Source organism: Sinocyclocheilus anshuiensis, unplaced genomic scaffold (assembly GCF_001515605.1).
Source record: "Sinocyclocheilus anshuiensis isolate Anshui unplaced genomic scaffold, SAMN03320099.WGS_v1.1 scaffold2090, whole genome shotgun sequence".
Taxonomy (NCBI): Eukaryota; Metazoa; Chordata; class Actinopteri; order Cypriniformes; family Cyprinidae; genus Sinocyclocheilus; species Sinocyclocheilus anshuiensis.
In genome coordinates this window covers 1,527,011-1,544,754 of record NW_015560626.1, presented here as the reverse complement: position 1 = coordinate 1,544,754, position 17,744 = coordinate 1,527,011, and the positions used below count along the sequence as shown (strand labels likewise).

Genomic DNA, 17,744 nt, shown 5'->3' with positions numbered 1-17,744 from the left:
ATTTGATTAAAATTTTATATATTACCTTTTTATGTTATTTATTATTTTACAGATATTATTATTTATATATTATAAAAACTTAACATTTTTATTTTTATTGGGTGTTTTTTATTTACAAATTTAATCAGGACATAAATTATCTGTAAATGGTTTTATTACATTATGCAATTTTGCTTGTAAGGTCCTTTTTTGTTTTAGTGATATTTTTACTGGAAGCAAAGAGAGATTAAATGATTGTTTTGCAGTGCACTCACTCTCAACCTACTTTGTCTGCAACTTCATCATAAGTGCACTTATTAGCATCAATAACCTCATCATAGCGTCTGCATGGACTTTAACTCAGAGCAGACAAGTGTAGACGATAACTGAGCTACGATTACTCATTGGCCAAGTCTGTGACAGTGCAAGAGGCGTTAGCGCAGTTTCACAAGCGCGCTATCAGCTTCATCAGTGTGGCCCTGGGCTGCAGTGTGACAGAAACAACACGGCGCACCTCCCTCCACACACACGCCGGGCAGACGTCTGCCTACCGTGCAGCTGAGAGGACGACTCTTCAATAACCAGAGAATGCCCTATGAACCAGAAAAGCACACCCACACCTGAAACCCAAGACAAAGCGAAAGCGAACTTACCTGCCCACAGCCAGGAGCATTGCACACAAAAGGCTTGTCGTCCCCCATCTTTGCAAAGGCTTTGCAATATAACTGTGGAAGATAAGACGAGAACATTACTGAAGGGTTTTTCTAGAGGTTCAAGCCAGAAAAAGTTCTACAGCCAATCCCAGGGATGACTCTGCCTGGATCCTCGCTCAGCACAGGAAGCGACGGGTGTTTAAAAATAACGAAGAACCGAGCACATGCATGTTAGTGTAGCGACTACAAGTTTCCCTGGTGATACTTCCTTTACACTGGGGGCATCTGGCAGAACAATGACACGCGGAGTTCGGGATTTGCTCAAAGCAAAGTCTTTTTAGCCCCTCCTCTACTTTTCATTGTAGTCCTCCTGACACCATCTCCACAAAGCTCTTCTGCGGCGACGACTCTAGTGCCACTCTACACCTTTGTCTGCAGTCATTCTCTGAACTCCTCCACCCGATTCTCAGGCTCAAATATCAGCAACCCACACTCCCAGACACTCATCACTTTTCACAGGAACTCAAGACATCTACACTGACATCAAGAGCTTGTGCTGGTACCGTTTTGCCAGATGCCGGGAACCGATTTCCCTCAGAGATAAGATCGATTGATTGCTTTCATCTAATTCAAGAGGGTGTAAAGATGGCAAGTGTTGGAATTGAGGAACGGACAGCGCAATAATAGTAATTCTGGAGAGACATGTCTGGAATGAGCCGCTCTGATCCAGGGGAATGGCATGCGTGTGTATTGGCTTGTCGTAGACACTCCCTCTTTTCCTATTAGCCGAACCACTGCAGTTATTCCAGACAAACTGCCAGCACCTTCCACACAAACACACACATGCTCGACATTACTCTGGAATCAAACTAAACGAATGCTTCCCTGGACTCTGATGGATCCATGAGATGTTCAGAAAAGGGCTGGGCAGCTAAAACTTACATACAGGGTTGTCCACAATTTGGACCAATTATTTTTTAATGACTTTTCCAGTTGTCCATGATTACGGGACTTAAAGTTGGCACAAAATGAAAATCTACTTTCTTTTCTTAATTCTTCATCATGTTTAATTAAAATGTCATAACTGGACCTTCTAGTGAAAACAGACATCTCTCTGGTGACGTACAGTATGCAGGACTTCTCCAATTTTTTATATATTTTATTTTACCTAAATCCTTTCAAATTTCTTTTTCAATAATTCACTCAGTTGTATGTCACAATATGGAAGAAAAGATCTGTCACAAGTGTTTTGGTTTAATTAGTAAAAAACAAAACAAAACAAAAATCTGTTTGATAATTAACACGTTTTCACTAAATAAACACAATAAAATAATTATATGTAATAATTTTAATTTAAATGCACCAACATAATATATAGCAATAAACCGCAATGCATATATATAATATGCATATTTACCAATGCATAGACGTATATTTAGTAAAAAATGCAACAAGGAGGCATTTAAAACCTTTTTAAAGGGATAGTTCACCCAAAAATGAAAATTCTGTCATTAATTACCCTCATGTCGTTCCAAATCTGTAGGACTTTTGTTCATCTTCAGAACACAAATTAAGATATTTTTGATTAAATCCGAGAGCTTTCTGACCCTGCATAGACAGCAGCGCAAGGCCCAGAATGGTACTGTAGTAAGGAAGGACATCATTAAAATAGTCCATGTGATATCAGTGATTCAACCTTCATTTTATGAAGCTACGAGAATACTTTTTGTGCACAAAGAAAACAAAAATAACGACTTTATTCAACAAATTCTTCTTTGCGCCTTGAACGTGTCAGTTATGTTGTTGTCTATGCAGGGTCAGAAAGCTCTCGGATTTAATCAAAAATATCTTAATTTGTGTTCTGAAGATGAACGAAGGTCTTACGGGGTTTGGAACGACATGAGGGTGAGTAATTAATGACAGAATTTTCATTTTTGGGTGAAATATCCCTTTAAGTGAAGCAAATGAATCGCTGAATCAAGTCATCATTTATATAAAGGTTTTAACTTATCCTTCTTAGAAAAGATTGCAAAACTACTCAAATGTCAAGGTCCTCAAGACGTATTGGTCAAATAATGGGCATTAAAGATCATAACGGTGCATAGTTTTATACTGACAGAAAAATCACAAGTATTCTGTAATAATCAATATATTGCCTAGCTCTAGTTTCAAATGTGTTAATGTACTACACACTTATGTTTAGTATCCATTATATACACGTTTTAGATTTAGTTGTGGTGGCCTTCAGCAAGTTTGACTGGGCTGACTGAATTTGTCATCTGTCTTCACAGCAGTTCACCTCAATCTACACTCTCACTCCTTTAAATCCAACGCTCCACGCATAGAGAGGCTGGGAATTTTGGAAAAAGTAACACGTTCATTAAATTTAAATGGAGGGAAGTTTCATTAAGCTTTCAACATGCCCCACCAGCTCAGAATGACGTCTGGTGAGTTACACAACCACCACCGCAAACAAAAGGTGAAGAATGAACCAAACATCTTCCTTGACTATAACAACAGGGATTTAAATGGATAAAGCTTGCATGTGTCATCTGTAAAAATTTAAAAAGCCATTTAGACTGGCAGGTCTGCAGGCTGAGATGCTGCTAATTTATGTAACATTAGTGCTGTAAAGTTACAGCAAACAAAAGCAACTGCTCTCAAAGTGCAAATAGAATAGAAATACACAAAAATGCACACATTTTAAAAAACAATTATTTGGTGGGTTGTCTGAACAACTAGTTGACTAATCAATGTGTATTTACCTATCTTGCACTCATATGGACATGCTGTTTAGGGGACCTTTACAAAAAAAAAACACTTAATTAAAGGGATAATTTACCCAAAAATGAAAATTCTGTCATTAATTACTCACACTCATGTCATTCCAAACCCGTAAGACCTTCGTTCATCTTCAGAACACAAATTAAGTTGTGGTACTTGTGAATGTGCATTGAAGACTGACATGGAAGAGAAGAAATTGCTGAATAAAGTCATTATTTTTGTTTTCTTTGCGCACAAAAAATATTCTCGTAGCTTCATAAAATTAAGGTTGAACCACTGATGTAAAATGGACAATTTTAACGATGTCCTTACTACCTTTCTGGGCCTTGAACGTGGTAGTTGCTTTGCTGTCTATTCAGGGTCAGAAATCTCTCGGATTTAATAAAAAATATCTTAATTTGTGTTCCGAAGGTCTTAGGGGTTTGGAACGACATGAGGGTGAGTAATTAATGACAAAATTTTCATTTTTGGGTGAACTATCCCTTTAAATTACACAGGTATACAGAGCACAAAAGAACAAAACAGAATGCTGTACATTTCCTTATTTCAGTTGCGTTCAAGTGATTCGTGTGGAGGGACATGCAGTTATAAGCTGAAATCAGCAGCCTCTGCCAAGACCCTTGCTCTGTTTTCCATAAAGAAAATAACTGCATCTTGTTTGCCCCAAAAGGCCCTTCCCATTACAGCTGAGATCAAAGTGGAGTACAAGCTAAGCAACTTGATTCCTTGCAGACCTCACATGCTCTACAAGTGAGCCAACAACTTGGTGCCAGATCTTTCGGACTGGTTGCAATACACACAGACAGTTTGGTCAGAGAAACGCACGGAGAGACCATATACAAATGAGAACCACCCATCCGTTATACCCTTGGTGAAGTGTCCACATCTCAGTAAGCCTCAAACTAAGAGAGCACACTCATGCTGGAGTCTGAAGTTTACCATTGCACAATAAATCAGCCGAACAGAGATCGGGCCACCTGTGCTACAACTGACCGTCCAAAACAAAAATAGAGCCTTGATGGATTATTCACAAAGACATTCTAGAGTAATCTAAGACCACTTCCTGTTATGATTAAGATTATGTTTGCAATATAAAAGCATGGGAAGCATTTGTAACTGAAGTTTGTTTAAGCATGTTTATACTTTAATTATTTCCAACGAATGAATTCAAAAAAACTTCTATTAATGAAACGACATTCTCTTAACATCTCAAAAGGCTTGCATTATAACAAACTAAACTGCACCTAAAAAGTAAATAAATAAATCTGTGATGTAACAAAATTTCAGCAACTAACAATAAAAGAATTTTCGGTTTTGGCCAAAATAGTTTTGGAGGGCCAAAACCATTTATCAAAACAGTGATGTTTGATCAGCATTTTTCCAGTTACATGTTTTAATTGTGTCAGACATATTATTTTGTGCACTCAATATACTGTAGATAAACAAACTAGCAGGGTGGACACACTTCACAGTGAGCAAAAAGGATGCTAAATTAGCATGTGTATCATTTGTTCAGCTGAAATAACGAGAGGTGACTTGTTGCCGAAAAACATTACTACAATAGCACTAAAAAAAAAAACTGGTGTGTCAGCGCCAATACATCGCTGTTGCGCTACGGGCATTCTGAGTTCGAATCCCAGCTCGTGGACCTTTCCCAATCCTGTCCCCCTCTCTCTCGCAATTCGCTTCCTTTCATTACACTGACTTTGGCAAAATGCCAAAATAAAAATCTTATAAAAAAAATTTAAAAACTGGTGTAGGACCAGAAATTGCTAGTAAATTTCACAAATAACTAGGGGTATCGAAATTAATCATTTCCACGATGCAGCGTGATGCAGACGAGGACGATTCGGTATCGGTTCAGTAATAGACCATAATTGATTATAACGTACTGATGCTTTTCTGATGTCATTTGTCGCATACGTGCTTTGTTGCGGTAGCATACATTAGGCGTATTCGGCTTGAAGTGCCGCTGCGCAGAATGATCAGTGCATGACATCAAGTACCGCGAGAACAATAAGAGAGCAGATGGATCCTTATGCTTTCGAATCGCTCTCGCGGTTTATGTCATACAGTACACTGATCATTCTGCGCAGCACTGCTTCAAATCGAACGCGCCTAATGGCGGAGGGAGGCGAGTGCGAGTAATTAAAAATGCTCCAACTACTTTAAAAGCCGACATCTGGGCACATTTCGGCTTTTATGAACAACCTGGTAAGCACGACCTGGAGAAGACTCCAGTGTGGAAAATCGCTGTGTGTAAATCATGTCACGCACAATAAAATATGCAGGGGGTAATACCACTAACTTGAGAAACCACGTCAGGTACAGTTCATATATCTGACTGCTTGTATTTATTGACAAAATTGTATACATGTGAAGTAAAATTGAAAATTGAGGATGCAGTGCATCGTCAATGCATTGTGATGCATCGTGATATCTAATTGAACCAAATCGATGACATGATAATCGTAATCGTAATCGTAATCGAACTGAACCGTGAGACCAGTGTAGGTTCACACCCCTACAAATAACTACAAAGAAACTGTAAGTTAAATCGTGAAAGAAACATAACATTTTGAAGTAGAAAGACTGAAACATTCTCCAATAATCTGTTTTATTTACAACTTCAAAATTTTTTTACAGTGTTGTTTATCACCTGAGAACATGAAACCCTGAACAGCATAGAGAGTTTAATTACCCAGTTTCCCAAATTCAATTACCCAAACTTATTTTTGGTTCCAAATAAATAAAAACGATAATTTTGGTTTCAGTCTTTTAGTAAAAATACATTTTGGTGCATCACTAAAACAAATTCAACCAGAGTCTCCTACATGAGAACCGCATATCTCTGCATGAGTGCTTGTTGCTAAGCCACGGCTCTGACAACATCCACCAACTTTGATAGCACTACTGAAGATAAACTGAACTGCTGGGTTTGTCTATCATCAACAATTTAAACAGGACGACAGCTGGCAGTATACTAGCAACGCACTGCCTGAGTTTTTAAAAATGCAATACATTCAGGGATCCCACACCTTCTGACCAATGGATTTCCATGACTTTCGCATTTACATTTATATTTGCATCGAATCATTAAGAGGACGCTGCTTTTATTCAAAATTACAAACGCAGAATCACAGCAAATGATACAGGAGCTAACATTATTAGCAGTCCCTGAGTAAACAATTGATGAATTTCTAGATTTAAAAAAAAAATCATAAAAATTAGATTTTTTTTTATTCTTTAACACACTGTATATATAAAAAACATTTTTTAAGCTATGAAACATTTTAGAGAATTATATTGACTACAGAAATTTCCAGGACAATTTAAAATGTCCTTAATTTCCCTGACTTCACCTTTCCAGATTTTTTTCCACAACTGTGGGAACTCTGTGAAATGCATTTTTTTAAATTCACAGCCCAGTTCCTCAGGATCAATTGGGCCTTAGTGGTCCGACATGGGGACAAACAACATCCTGCTGTTAACTTGGATTTCTCCTACTCAGCAGGTGGACAGTGTAGCAAGGTCCGGCTATAATCTGCCTCAGGCGTGCACTGTTTGATGCTGTCTGCTAGGAAACTGACAAAATAAACTGTATTAATAGCTCCAGCTGGAGCCAAGAATGAGGAATCTGGAGAGTGCGCTGCCAGAGAGTAAGGGAGACCCCACAAAAAGGGAGTGACGGAAAAGGGGGGCAGGGAGCAGAGAATGGAACGAACACTTTTGGAGGGTGTTCGGTAACTTGCAGGTAAAGGCCAAGGGTCCCGCAGATGGTTTCGGGGACGGGGGATCTAGGGTGCGGGTGTGTTTTATGGTTGATTTGGATTTATGTAACCTTAGTGAACCTGAGCTTTGGAAAATGGAACAAAATGAAACTTTAGATCCATGTCTGCATGACTGCTGTGTGCCCGGTGCTAAACCCATAGTGAGGAAATACACAATGTAGCCCAATGCAGTCCCCAGGGCCTGTATTCTGCTAGGAACAATGTGGACCCCAAGTCCCCCTCTGTAAACCCATAATCCTCCTCAGATCAGATCATACTGCTGCTCCAACAATGTTGGACATGCTACAAGTCAACAAAATGGCAACAGTGCGTCTTCTCTCCTGCCTACAGAAATATATCAAACGTCCATGATATATTTGCGATTATGTTGCTGGCAATATGTTACGCGACACTGATTCAAATGGACTTATTTGCATTATTACTGAAAAACCTTTGTTTCAGTCCCTACGAAATACTGTAGCAAAAACATATGTAGGTAAATATTGCTGTTTATTAATGTATAGCAGTTTAATAGCGTGCAAACACTGCTGTTCAAAAGTTTGGGGTCAGAAGAAAGAAATTAAAGAAAGAAATTAATACTTTTATTCAGCAAGGACACACTGACCTTGTCGAAACAAGTGACAGTAAAGACATGTATGATGTTACAAAAGATTTCTATTTCAAATAAATGCTGTTCTTTTGAACTTTCTAGACAAAGAATCTAAATATACCACAAAAAATATTAAGCAGCACAACAACAATTTTCAACATTGACAACAGTAAATGTTTCTTAAGCAAATCAGCGTATTAAAATGATTTCTAAAGGGTCATGTGACACTGAAGACTGGAGTAACGGCTGCTGAAGGCTGAGCTTTGTCATCACAGGAATAAGTTACGTTTTAAAATGTATTTAAAATGTTATTTTAAATTGTAATATTTACAGTATTACAGATTTCATTGTATTTTTGATCAAATGCAGTATATGCAGAGAATTCTTTCAAAAACATTAAAGAATTTTTGCAGACCCCAAACTTTTGAACTATGAAAATAAAAATGTTGTGTTCCTTTGATGTAAAACAGTGTGAAAAACATCTTATCATTATTATCATCTAGATTGTTCACCATATTTTACTTCTTGTATTAAACCACAGCGTATGGTCTAGATGATGGTTTCTATGATTTGACTGCAAAAACATTTTAAGCAATTTCAGAGCAAATAAACATCAAGATCATATTAAAACGCTGGAAAAATATTGCTGTCAGTATGGCTATGTTCTGAAAGAGTGGCTAATTACATTATAATGGACATACCAATTCAATTTTGGCATAATCTGCTGTTTCTCTAAACACTATCACACCATGATGGCATGCGAATATCATATTTTAATGATTCCTAAATCAGAGCTATCCATCAACCCTGGTGTGCTTGCCAAAAACCAGATGAAAACAGTTTCCAGCCACCCACATTGTCCATTCATTATTTCTACTATGCAGTATCTCCCTCGATCTTTGCGAGTTCTCTCACAGTACTTCATGAGCCTGGCACACCTTTTAGAGTGGACCAAATATTACATAACTTTAGTAGAGCACAGATGCCCAGAATCAACTCAAGCACGGCTGGAAGTTTACCCTTATTGTCTGTTTTATTTGAACAGTCTGTTATTTGGTCTGCTGGACATTTGAAACAGTGTTATTTGGTCTGCTCTATTGTCGCATCCGGGCAACTATCATTATAAGCTGTCAATTATATTATCCTGAATACAACTGTTGCCAGGACAACTTACATAATCATAACATAATCCGTCATTCACAGTTCTGACTTTTAATGGTTAGCATGGTTCAACAAACGACCTGGCAGTCACAAACAGTGCCGATTTCATCATATGAAAGACGTCAAACTGGCATATGAAGTTCCTTCCTGTAAAACGTCTTCACTTAACACATTGTGAACCGCTGCAGATGCCTTATAGCAGAGGTGAAAGTAACAAGTAAATCTCTGAGCTCTTATTAACCAAGCCGCTATGAGGCAATTACTGTAACAGCTGCAAAAATGCTCACTAGTGCACAAGCAAATATGTCTACTGAGAGGATGATGTATTATATGGAGACGTACAGTCATTCCAAAGAGTAACATTATTGGAATTCAACAAGTGCCATATGAAGATGACCTATATCTACAATTACAAGTCCTCAGACATACAGATGGTGTTTACAGGTCTAAGATGGGACATTCACACGCTCAGATGAGATCAAGTTGATTGTTATCAGCTGTTTTAGGAGGCGTCTTTTCACACTGGATGCATTATGAGCAAATATGTCTTTATCTTATCTTTATTTTATCTGACTTATCTGGACAAATACCCACAACAATTTCATGGGATAACAAACTGATCAACAGCAGGTGCTTGTTTTATATAATATATTCATACAGCTAACAAACGAGACAAAAACAAATATTGTTTGTTTAAATTGCAAGGAATGATTTATAATTCTAACATTTGTGTGGGGTTGACCCTCTTTTATTTATTCATGACAAAAAAAAACAAACATCTGCCTTAACCTAACAGTAATTACTGCATTTTAGAAAAGTTTAGTTGAAAAAACTAAAAAGTAAAATATGAAAAGTAATTTATCTTACTTCAAATCATGACTCTGTAAGCAACAAAAATATAACTTTTATGGAAATAAACACTAAAAACACAAGGCACGGTTGCCGAGTTTTGTTTTATACATAGTTTTATGACACTTTAATGTGCAATTTCTAACTTCTATGTTGGATTGCTGCATACACCAAAAATAATGTTCATTTCTAGCGCCCTCGCCGAAAATAAACGTCGCTAACTGTTTAGCAAACCCATGCTAGCTTGCTGTCTTGCGAACTTGCCAACTTTAAAGCCAGCCTTTTCCCGCATGTGCCCGCCCTACCCTCGTTCTGATTGGTCACACGCGCGTCAATCAAAAATATCGAATTGCTGTTTGGCTACAATAAACGTCAATCACGATTATTAGTTGTGTCTCATTGGCGCACGGAAATCCCACTCAAAAAATGGAATTCACGTACTTGGAGCGTACAGGCCGCTCATACTCCCCAAGCTAGACACAAAAGTATGCAAAGAGTACTTTGAAGCAAACAAACTGACCGTGGCATCAAATTTGTCATTTCATATAAGCAAAAAACTATATAGTATATGGTAATATGGTATATACATATACAAGATAATAAATGACGCTAGGGGCACTTTTCTGTTCCTAAGATTTTCTTCTCTCGCTTGTCAAGAGCTCTGAACGAGCTGCAGTGTACGCGCAGACTTCGGCTGTAACCACTGCCAATCTGACAGCCTCTCAGTCTCCTCATAAAAGTTACTCTTGATCACAGACAAACCTGGTAACGGATATAAATAACAATTGGGCGTTGTTTCAAATCAAGACAACCTTCAGTTTTGACAAAAGAAGAATGTTTACAAACTTACCACAGCGCCCCTCTATCCCACTTTCTCTATCTCTCTCTCCTCTCGTGGAATCTGTCACGCCCCTCCCTGTGAAGTATCGCGAGATTTTGGCGTCACACAACCCCAAACCCTCAGCGCTCACCTGGGATGGGATGTTTACGATCCTGTCAACTTGTTGGTTGTTTAATGTTCATGTTGTTGATAGCTTGTTTATTTTCGGACTATAATAATGTTAACATTTTGGCACGAACTGTGAATGTTGCTATGAATGTGAATGTAAATCACGTTCTTACTCTAAAATATATTATTTTAAAATGTGAAAATAAATCAGTAGAATTTAATTTGCAATTTAATTTGCCATATTAATCCCATACTTTTTTCTTAAAGACTTTTGAACCTTTTTTCAGTCTTACAGGTTTCTAAATAATAATAAATAATAGGGTACTACACTGTCTTGTTTTAGAATAGTGGTTCCCAAGATCATTAGTATTAATATATTAAAACAATCAAGCTGTAATGTAAATTAAAATACATAAACGTATTAAAAATTGTAAAAATAAATAAAAAAATAAATAAAGCTGTAAAGTGAAAATCATATTTAATTGTTACCCTCTCAGTAACTATTGAAGGACATACAGTTCGTGAAACTTCTGGAATTACACAATGTATCATGTTTAATTCATTTAATATATCAGTTTCTGTTACTCCCAGTTTCTGTTAAGTGAAGAAAGTTTGAAAATAGTTAGAAAATCTTATTAAAATATAATAATTGATTGTACAGTCAATTTCGTTGCACTTTTAATAGCGTTTCCTCATTCCTTGTATTGCAAAATGGCAAAAAAAAAAGAAGCAATGTTTTTAATTATTACCCTTAGATTGTCATGAACAATATTTTGTTCCCATCCCGGCCTTACTAACTCTCTTCACAAGTGGTCAGTGATTCATTCTGCTATTGAGTGTATCATACTGATTTTGCTGTGCATTAACTATTGTAAAGCCATGATGAAGATGAAAACTGTGATGTAAACTGAAGGTGACGGCTTTGAAAGCAGAGGAAGGCCTTTATTCAGTCCTACTGTAGTTTCCTTCCTGACCGATTTACATTCTCTTAAAGAGGACATCCTGTGCTTAGACAGGAGTTTAAAAAGAAACACAAACTCACTTGCTTACGTTAAGAAGCATAATGTACACAATTAAAGTATGCTTTTAAATTTCCTATTAAGAAAACAAAATCATGGCTTTAACGGAGAGCGTTTTTAAAGTCTTAATAACGTACAGAAAATGTTAATACGTTTTTGCTAATTAATATAAAATAGTAAATGTTTATTTAGCTATTATAAGTAAATATAGGTTTTACCTTTCCCTGAAGGCCTGATATTTGACAGTCTTTTTCTTTCATTCAAAATTAGAACATCATTTTTATTATTTTACAAACAAGGTAAATGGCAACATTCTGTAGCTTTAGCTGTTTTATATCATGTGGTATTCCAGCACCCTCTACTGGTTAAAATTATACACACACAGCTCATCTGAAGTTTCAAGCAATTGAAAAGGCAAATTATGTGTTCATAATCACGTTCACGTTTCACTTGGTTTGAAGAAAAAAACTGCAGTAAAACACTTGAACAATGCATGGAGGCTTTTACTGGTTAGTATGCATGCATAAAACTAGATGTGAGCACTACATACTTCTTAATCAAGCAATATAACAACAGAGAAATTAAAACAGAGCTGCAAAAAATCAGTGGGGGTTCACAAGATGTGACACTAGTGTTGACATGAATTAATTTAAGACATCCCATTCATGGTCTGCCAGCGTTTGGAAAGATTATGCTTACATGACACTGCGAAGCTAAAAAATGAACATTCCCATTACTGACACAGAATATTCTTGTTAAGGTTTTCATCTCAAATGTAAATACAGCTCATTTTCTGCAATCATCAGCACCAAAATAAGTAATACAATCCAAGACTCTAAACCAGGTAGTTTTCAAGAGAAATATTCATGATTACGAATGTGATAGATGGACAGAAATAGATATTGTTTTGAAATCCAATGAAGTGTTCTTACATTGTTCTGTTTCAGAATAGTAAACAAATGTAAAACAAGGTTACTTTGAGGCAAATTTACTATATTTTTTGCAAAATTTCACCCATATTTTCAGGCTTATTTTTGATGGCTGGGAAGTCTCATAAAATGATTCAACAAAAATGTTAATATTTATTTGACTTTAAAATTTTAAGGTTTTAGTTGTCTTAAAAAAAATATTACTGCATAAATAAAAACTTTAACTTCAAATAGAAGAAATAAAGTTAACATATAATTATAACTTATAACTGCTGTTAAAGTGTTATTTGTGTGTACATAGGATTTACTGGTAAATAATATTTTTAATTATTTTCTTGTTTTTGCTATTAGAGTGTTTCACACATTGTTATCTACTGATATTTTAACATTATGGGTTCATAAGTGCATTATCGACATCTCTCTCCTAACAGATCAATATTTTTCCTCACCAAAGCGGACAATCGTACTGCAACCCAAGTCTGAATTTGTTTGATGGCATTATAGCAACAAAAGAAACTTCCTCACTTCTTCACCCACTGTATATGGACAGACACACTTCAGATTGCAGTCTGATTACAATCACTTTCACGTACACAGAAGACATCTACCTCCTCCACGTCTGACATTAAGCACAGTCTTCTCGCTCAGTCTCTGAGGAGCACATATTCTTTCACTGACTCTGGAAGCGGGAGCTGTTTCACCGCAGATGGGAGGTACTGAACTCCCAGGCTGTTACGAACGGCGCAGCGTGCCAAGGCTCGCAACGAGGGCGGCTGGACTACGAGGCTAGTGAGTCGAGCCAGTAACTGAGGATCTTTACTGAGCTCACGCGGTAAAGAGCCGTCGGCCCTGCGGATCTCGAACCTCCCCGCGGCACGGCAAAGCAGCTCCAGGCACTCTTCCTCCTGTTCCGTGCCCAGGCCCCGAGCCAGCAGCGCCACCAGCCGCGAGATGGGCGTCTGGCCCTTTAGGTTGGTGACGTGGACTTGAGCGCCGTACTCCAGCAGCACACGGACGCTCTCCAGGTTGCCCTTCATGGCCGCCCAACTGAGGGGTGTGTCGTTATTGTAATCGCGGACATTCGGGCACGCGCCACTCTCTAACAGGGCCCGTACACACTCGGGGTTATCTTTGAAGGCGGCCCAGTGCAGTGGGGTATCCTTGTTGCCATCCAGAGCATTCGGCTGGGCCCCGTATTCTAGAAGCAGCTCCACACAACCCTCGTCCTTCTCCGCTGCGTAATGCAGGGCAGTGCGGTTGTAGCCATCCAAGGCGTTTACCTGTGTGAGAGAGTTAGATGGTGAAAATTATTATTTTTTTGTTAAATTCTGAATTAAAATACTGTCATAAATTAGTCAAAAATGTTGGGGTGATGCATCTTTCCGGATACTACAATGAAGAAAAAAAGCCATATTAAAATTTGAATTAAAAAAAGAAACAACTTTAAATGTATTTGATCAAAAATACAGTAAAAACAGTAATATTGTTAAATATTTTAAAATTTAATTTATTATTATTGAATTTTCAGCAGCCATAACTTCAGTATCACATGACTCTTCAGAAAATTTCTTATTATCAATATTGAAAACAGATGGGCTGCTTAATAATTTTGTGAAAACCACGATTCTTTGATGAATAGAAAGTTCAAATCAACAGCATTTATTTGAAATATAAATCTTTTGTAACATTATTAATGTCTTTACTGTCACTTTTGATCAATTTAATCCTTGCTGAAAGTTTATTTCTTTTTTAAAAAATCATACTGACCCCAAACTTTTGACCAGTAGTGTACATATATTTTAACAAAACATTCTAATTTCTCATTAAAGGGGTCATATGATGCCATTTCAATTTTTACTTTCTCTTTGGAGTGTTACACGGCTTTCAACGTGGACGAAGCGGAGTCCAGCCCGGGGTCATCACGTGTGGTTGCTGCAAGCCCGCCGGCCGCACCGTTCTCAAGCCCGCCGGCTGTTCCTCACTTAAGCCTGCCGTGTGACAATACAACTTCATTTCTCCGATCACAAATGCAGACATGGTTTTATGTTTACACGGCGCGATGCAACGCAACGCGTAAAAAGACAGTATAAGTCATTATAATCCGTAATTATGTCCCCACTGGATGCAACGAATGCCTCGCTTATAATTGGTTTTAATGTTTTTGTCTCGGTTACACCAAATACACAAAATAATGTTCTTTTTAGCAACATCATATGACCCTTTAATATTTAAAAACTTTTGTCTGCCAAATCAAAGTCATCTGCTGCAAACAACAAGCAAAATTATACAGGAAAAAACAAAACAGGAATTGATGTCATAGAGGACCCTTGCAGACTGAGTATCAAAGTCAATAATATATTTTGACCTTTTTATGACAAGTCAAGTTAGTTTACTTTTTTTTTTAATTTAAATGAACATTTACCTTGAAAAATATATTTAATAACTTTTCGGAAAATAAAGATTAAGATGTGTATTCTTCTCACAAGTATTCAAAATGTAAGAAAAAAACATTGTATATAACTTAACGTGTTTTAAACTATATTTGAAAAGACCTTTAATCACTTATGTGTCACAGACCCATTAATAACTTAACTTAATAAAATGTGTAATTTCTCCACCACTAGTGGCACCAAAATTGCACGCTTTACTTTTAAACTGTCTAAACACTGAATTTAGGGAATTGACTTTAGTTAGCAAACTCATAAAGAATGATTCTTGTTACGCTGTACCTCGGCACCTTTCTCCAGCAAAAGCTCCACACAATCAGCATCAGCCACCATACAGGCACAGTGCAGGGGCTTCAGCGTGCCATGCATCCGGTTCACATCTGCTCCCTGAGAAAGCAGCACGTTTTCATTCAGAACGCAATATATAAAACTCTTTCTGAAGCTTTGGTAACACAACTCACCCTGCGTATAAGATCTTCCACATTATCATGTGGGAAGGAGCGAATGGCAGCTATGGTTCGAATAAGCCTTTCCGACAATGAGTATTTGCTCTGAATACTCTGCATGATGTACCACATAGTAGAGCTCATGTGGAGCTAAAGGACATTTCACCCAGACCGGGTGACGCCGCACCAAAATGAGATGGCTGTGAAAGTGAGAAAATAATAGAAAATTGATTAACAAGAGAATAAAGTTGATAGAACAAGTAGGCTAATATATTTACATTAGGAATCATACAATCATTCAATCTCTTTACTGGTTTATGTCAATGGGGATATGCCACATTTACAATTTATTTAATAATAATAATAATAATCAAACAATCATCAAAATAAATAGAATAAATGCCAATAAATACATATTAAACAAATTATAAATGTTTAAATAATAATACAAATACATATTTATATAATATAATAATTTATAATATAATAGTTTATTCATTATTTATTATAATAACCTGGCAAATATTAAAAATAAATAGATACATGTAAATAAATAACTAATAAACAGATATTAAATAACTTATAAACAATAAATTATAAACAAATGCTTAATTTATCATCAAAATTTGTAATTTATTTTTTACATCAATTTGCCTATAAATGAATAAAAACAAAGTACATAAAATTTACTGTTTTACAATTGTTTTACTTGTTTTATTTATTGTGTTGTTTATAGATTTTTTGCTTTTATTTATATTCATTTCTGTATTTATTTAATTTTTCACTTCATTTCCAAAATCAAATTTTTCATACATTAATTTTTATATTTATTTTTCCATATGGCAATGAGGGTTAATACTGTATCTTTTCGAAACATGTCTTCATTCATTAATAATGAATTCGACAAATTTCGCTCCTCCATCTAGGTCTAGGTAATACTCTAGTGGGTTATATCAAGCTGTAGACATAATACTAACAAAATATAGTTATTCTTTGTGTAGCAGGTGCCTGACACACTCGACCTGTCTTATAAATACTGATCAAAGCATGCATGCAACATAGTCATGCAAATAAATAAAGCAAAGGAGCTGTTTGCTGTTCGTCTTGTCTTGTTGTCATGCTGTCAACAAAAGGTCATATGACAGATCAGCTAGCGAAGAAACACCAGCTTTAACAAGCAAATAAAGTCTAAAACATGACAGCTTTATAGTGCCAGTCAACAAAGACATCTGGCTCCATCTAAATGAAATGTTTTTTTGTTTTTAAAAAGGCAGGGTTGTGTTTGTTTATTACTCCTTTCGGTATGTGTCTACAATGTCTAAGAAATGTCTAAGAACAATGTCTAAGAACTTGGTATTACAACCACTTCCTGTGTCTGTTTGCCTCTTTAAGAAGAATCGCTTTATGTATCCTCAATTGTAAGTCGCTTTGGATAAAGGCGTCTGCTAAATGACTAAATGTAAATGTAAATGTAAATGTGTCCTACCGGAATGAACTAACGTTAACGTTAGCCGTTTGGAGCTAGTTTCGACACCCGGGAGGTGAAATTACATATTTTCTTACCTCTGGATCTTCTTAGACGCAAGTGAAACAAAAGCAAAACGCAAAGTATGTAATCGAAGACGATTAAGTGTTAAAACGGTACCTGCAGGAAATGAAAACAGCTGCAGGTTTGTAGCTAATGTGTCAGCGTTCAACACAAACCCTGTGACGTCACGAGAGGAAGTGACAAACAGTTTGAAACGCAATTTGAATCCGTCTGTTTTCATTGGCGAAACACATTTGTAGCTTGGAAATGCGGCTAGAAATACGGCTAAAATGAATTATGCGCGTCTGTATGTGTGAGAGGCCATTCTTCACATACCGTACTCTTCCTGACAAATATAGACACGAAGGGCCCCGTGCTGAGGGGCCCCTGAGTGAATGACACTTTATGTCACACAGTACCCTCTCACACTATTGATTGTTTTCCTGTTACAGTACAATTAAAAAAAAAAAAAGAAACATCAAATGAAGCAGTGTTATATAAATTCAGTTTGCTGTGACAAATTACATTAAATTAACAAGTTGTATTTTCAGTGGGTTTTGAGATGACTATATCTAGAAATGAACTTTATTTGACATTTGCCTTAGAGCAATGCTCTTATT

At 36.7% G+C, this 17,744-nt stretch overlaps 2 protein-coding genes across 3 annotated transcripts in view; both read right to left on the bottom strand.

The window, feature by feature from the left end:
- LOC107681998 (cyclic AMP-dependent transcription factor ATF-7-like) overlaps positions 1–10,751 on the bottom strand; it is a 43,493-nt gene extending 32,742 nt beyond the window's left edge. Inside the window, exons 1-2 of the mRNA XM_016478410.1 lie at positions 10,657–10,751; positions 633–704 (exon numbers count right to left, since the gene is read on the bottom strand). Of these exons, the coding sequence (XP_016333896.1) occupies positions 633–680 (48 nt within the window). The 5' untranslated portion in view covers positions 681–704; positions 10,657–10,751. The remainder of the gene's footprint in view (positions 1–632; positions 705–10,656) is intronic.
- Positions 10,752–12,096: 1,345 nt separating this feature from the next.
- On the bottom strand, positions 12,097–17,316 carry LOC107681993 (ankyrin repeat and SOCS box protein 8-like). Of its 2 annotated transcripts, none has more exons than XM_016478397.1 (4): positions 17,242–17,316; positions 15,612–15,796; positions 15,433–15,537; positions 12,097–13,983 (listed from the first exon to the last, which is right to left on the bottom strand). In XM_016478397.1, the coding sequence occupies exons 2-4, from the start codon at positions 15,738–15,740 to the stop codon at positions 13,348–13,350; spliced, it is 870 nt and encodes a 289-aa protein (XP_016333883.1). In that variant the 5' UTR covers positions 15,741–15,796; positions 17,242–17,316; the 3' UTR covers positions 12,097–13,347. The 2 variants fall into 2 exon arrangements, with proteins under 2 accessions (XP_016333883.1, XP_016333885.1); XM_016478399.1 differs by having other exon boundaries at positions 17,160–17,306.
- Positions 17,317–17,744: the final 428 nt, after the last annotated feature.

Coding starts and splice junctions, on each gene's coding strand:
- LOC107681993 (XM_016478397.1), bottom strand. CDS start 15,740: ATGAGCTCTACTATGTGGTACATCATGCAGAGTATTCAGAGCAAATAC. Junction 15,538..15,611: donor TGGAAGATCTTATACGCAGG/GTGAGTTGTGTT, acceptor CTGCTTTCTCAG/GGAGCAGATGTGAACCGGAT. Junction 13,984..15,432: donor TGCTGGAGAAAGGTGCCGAG/GTACAGCGTAAC, acceptor TCTCTCACACAG/GTAAACGCCTTGGATGGCTA.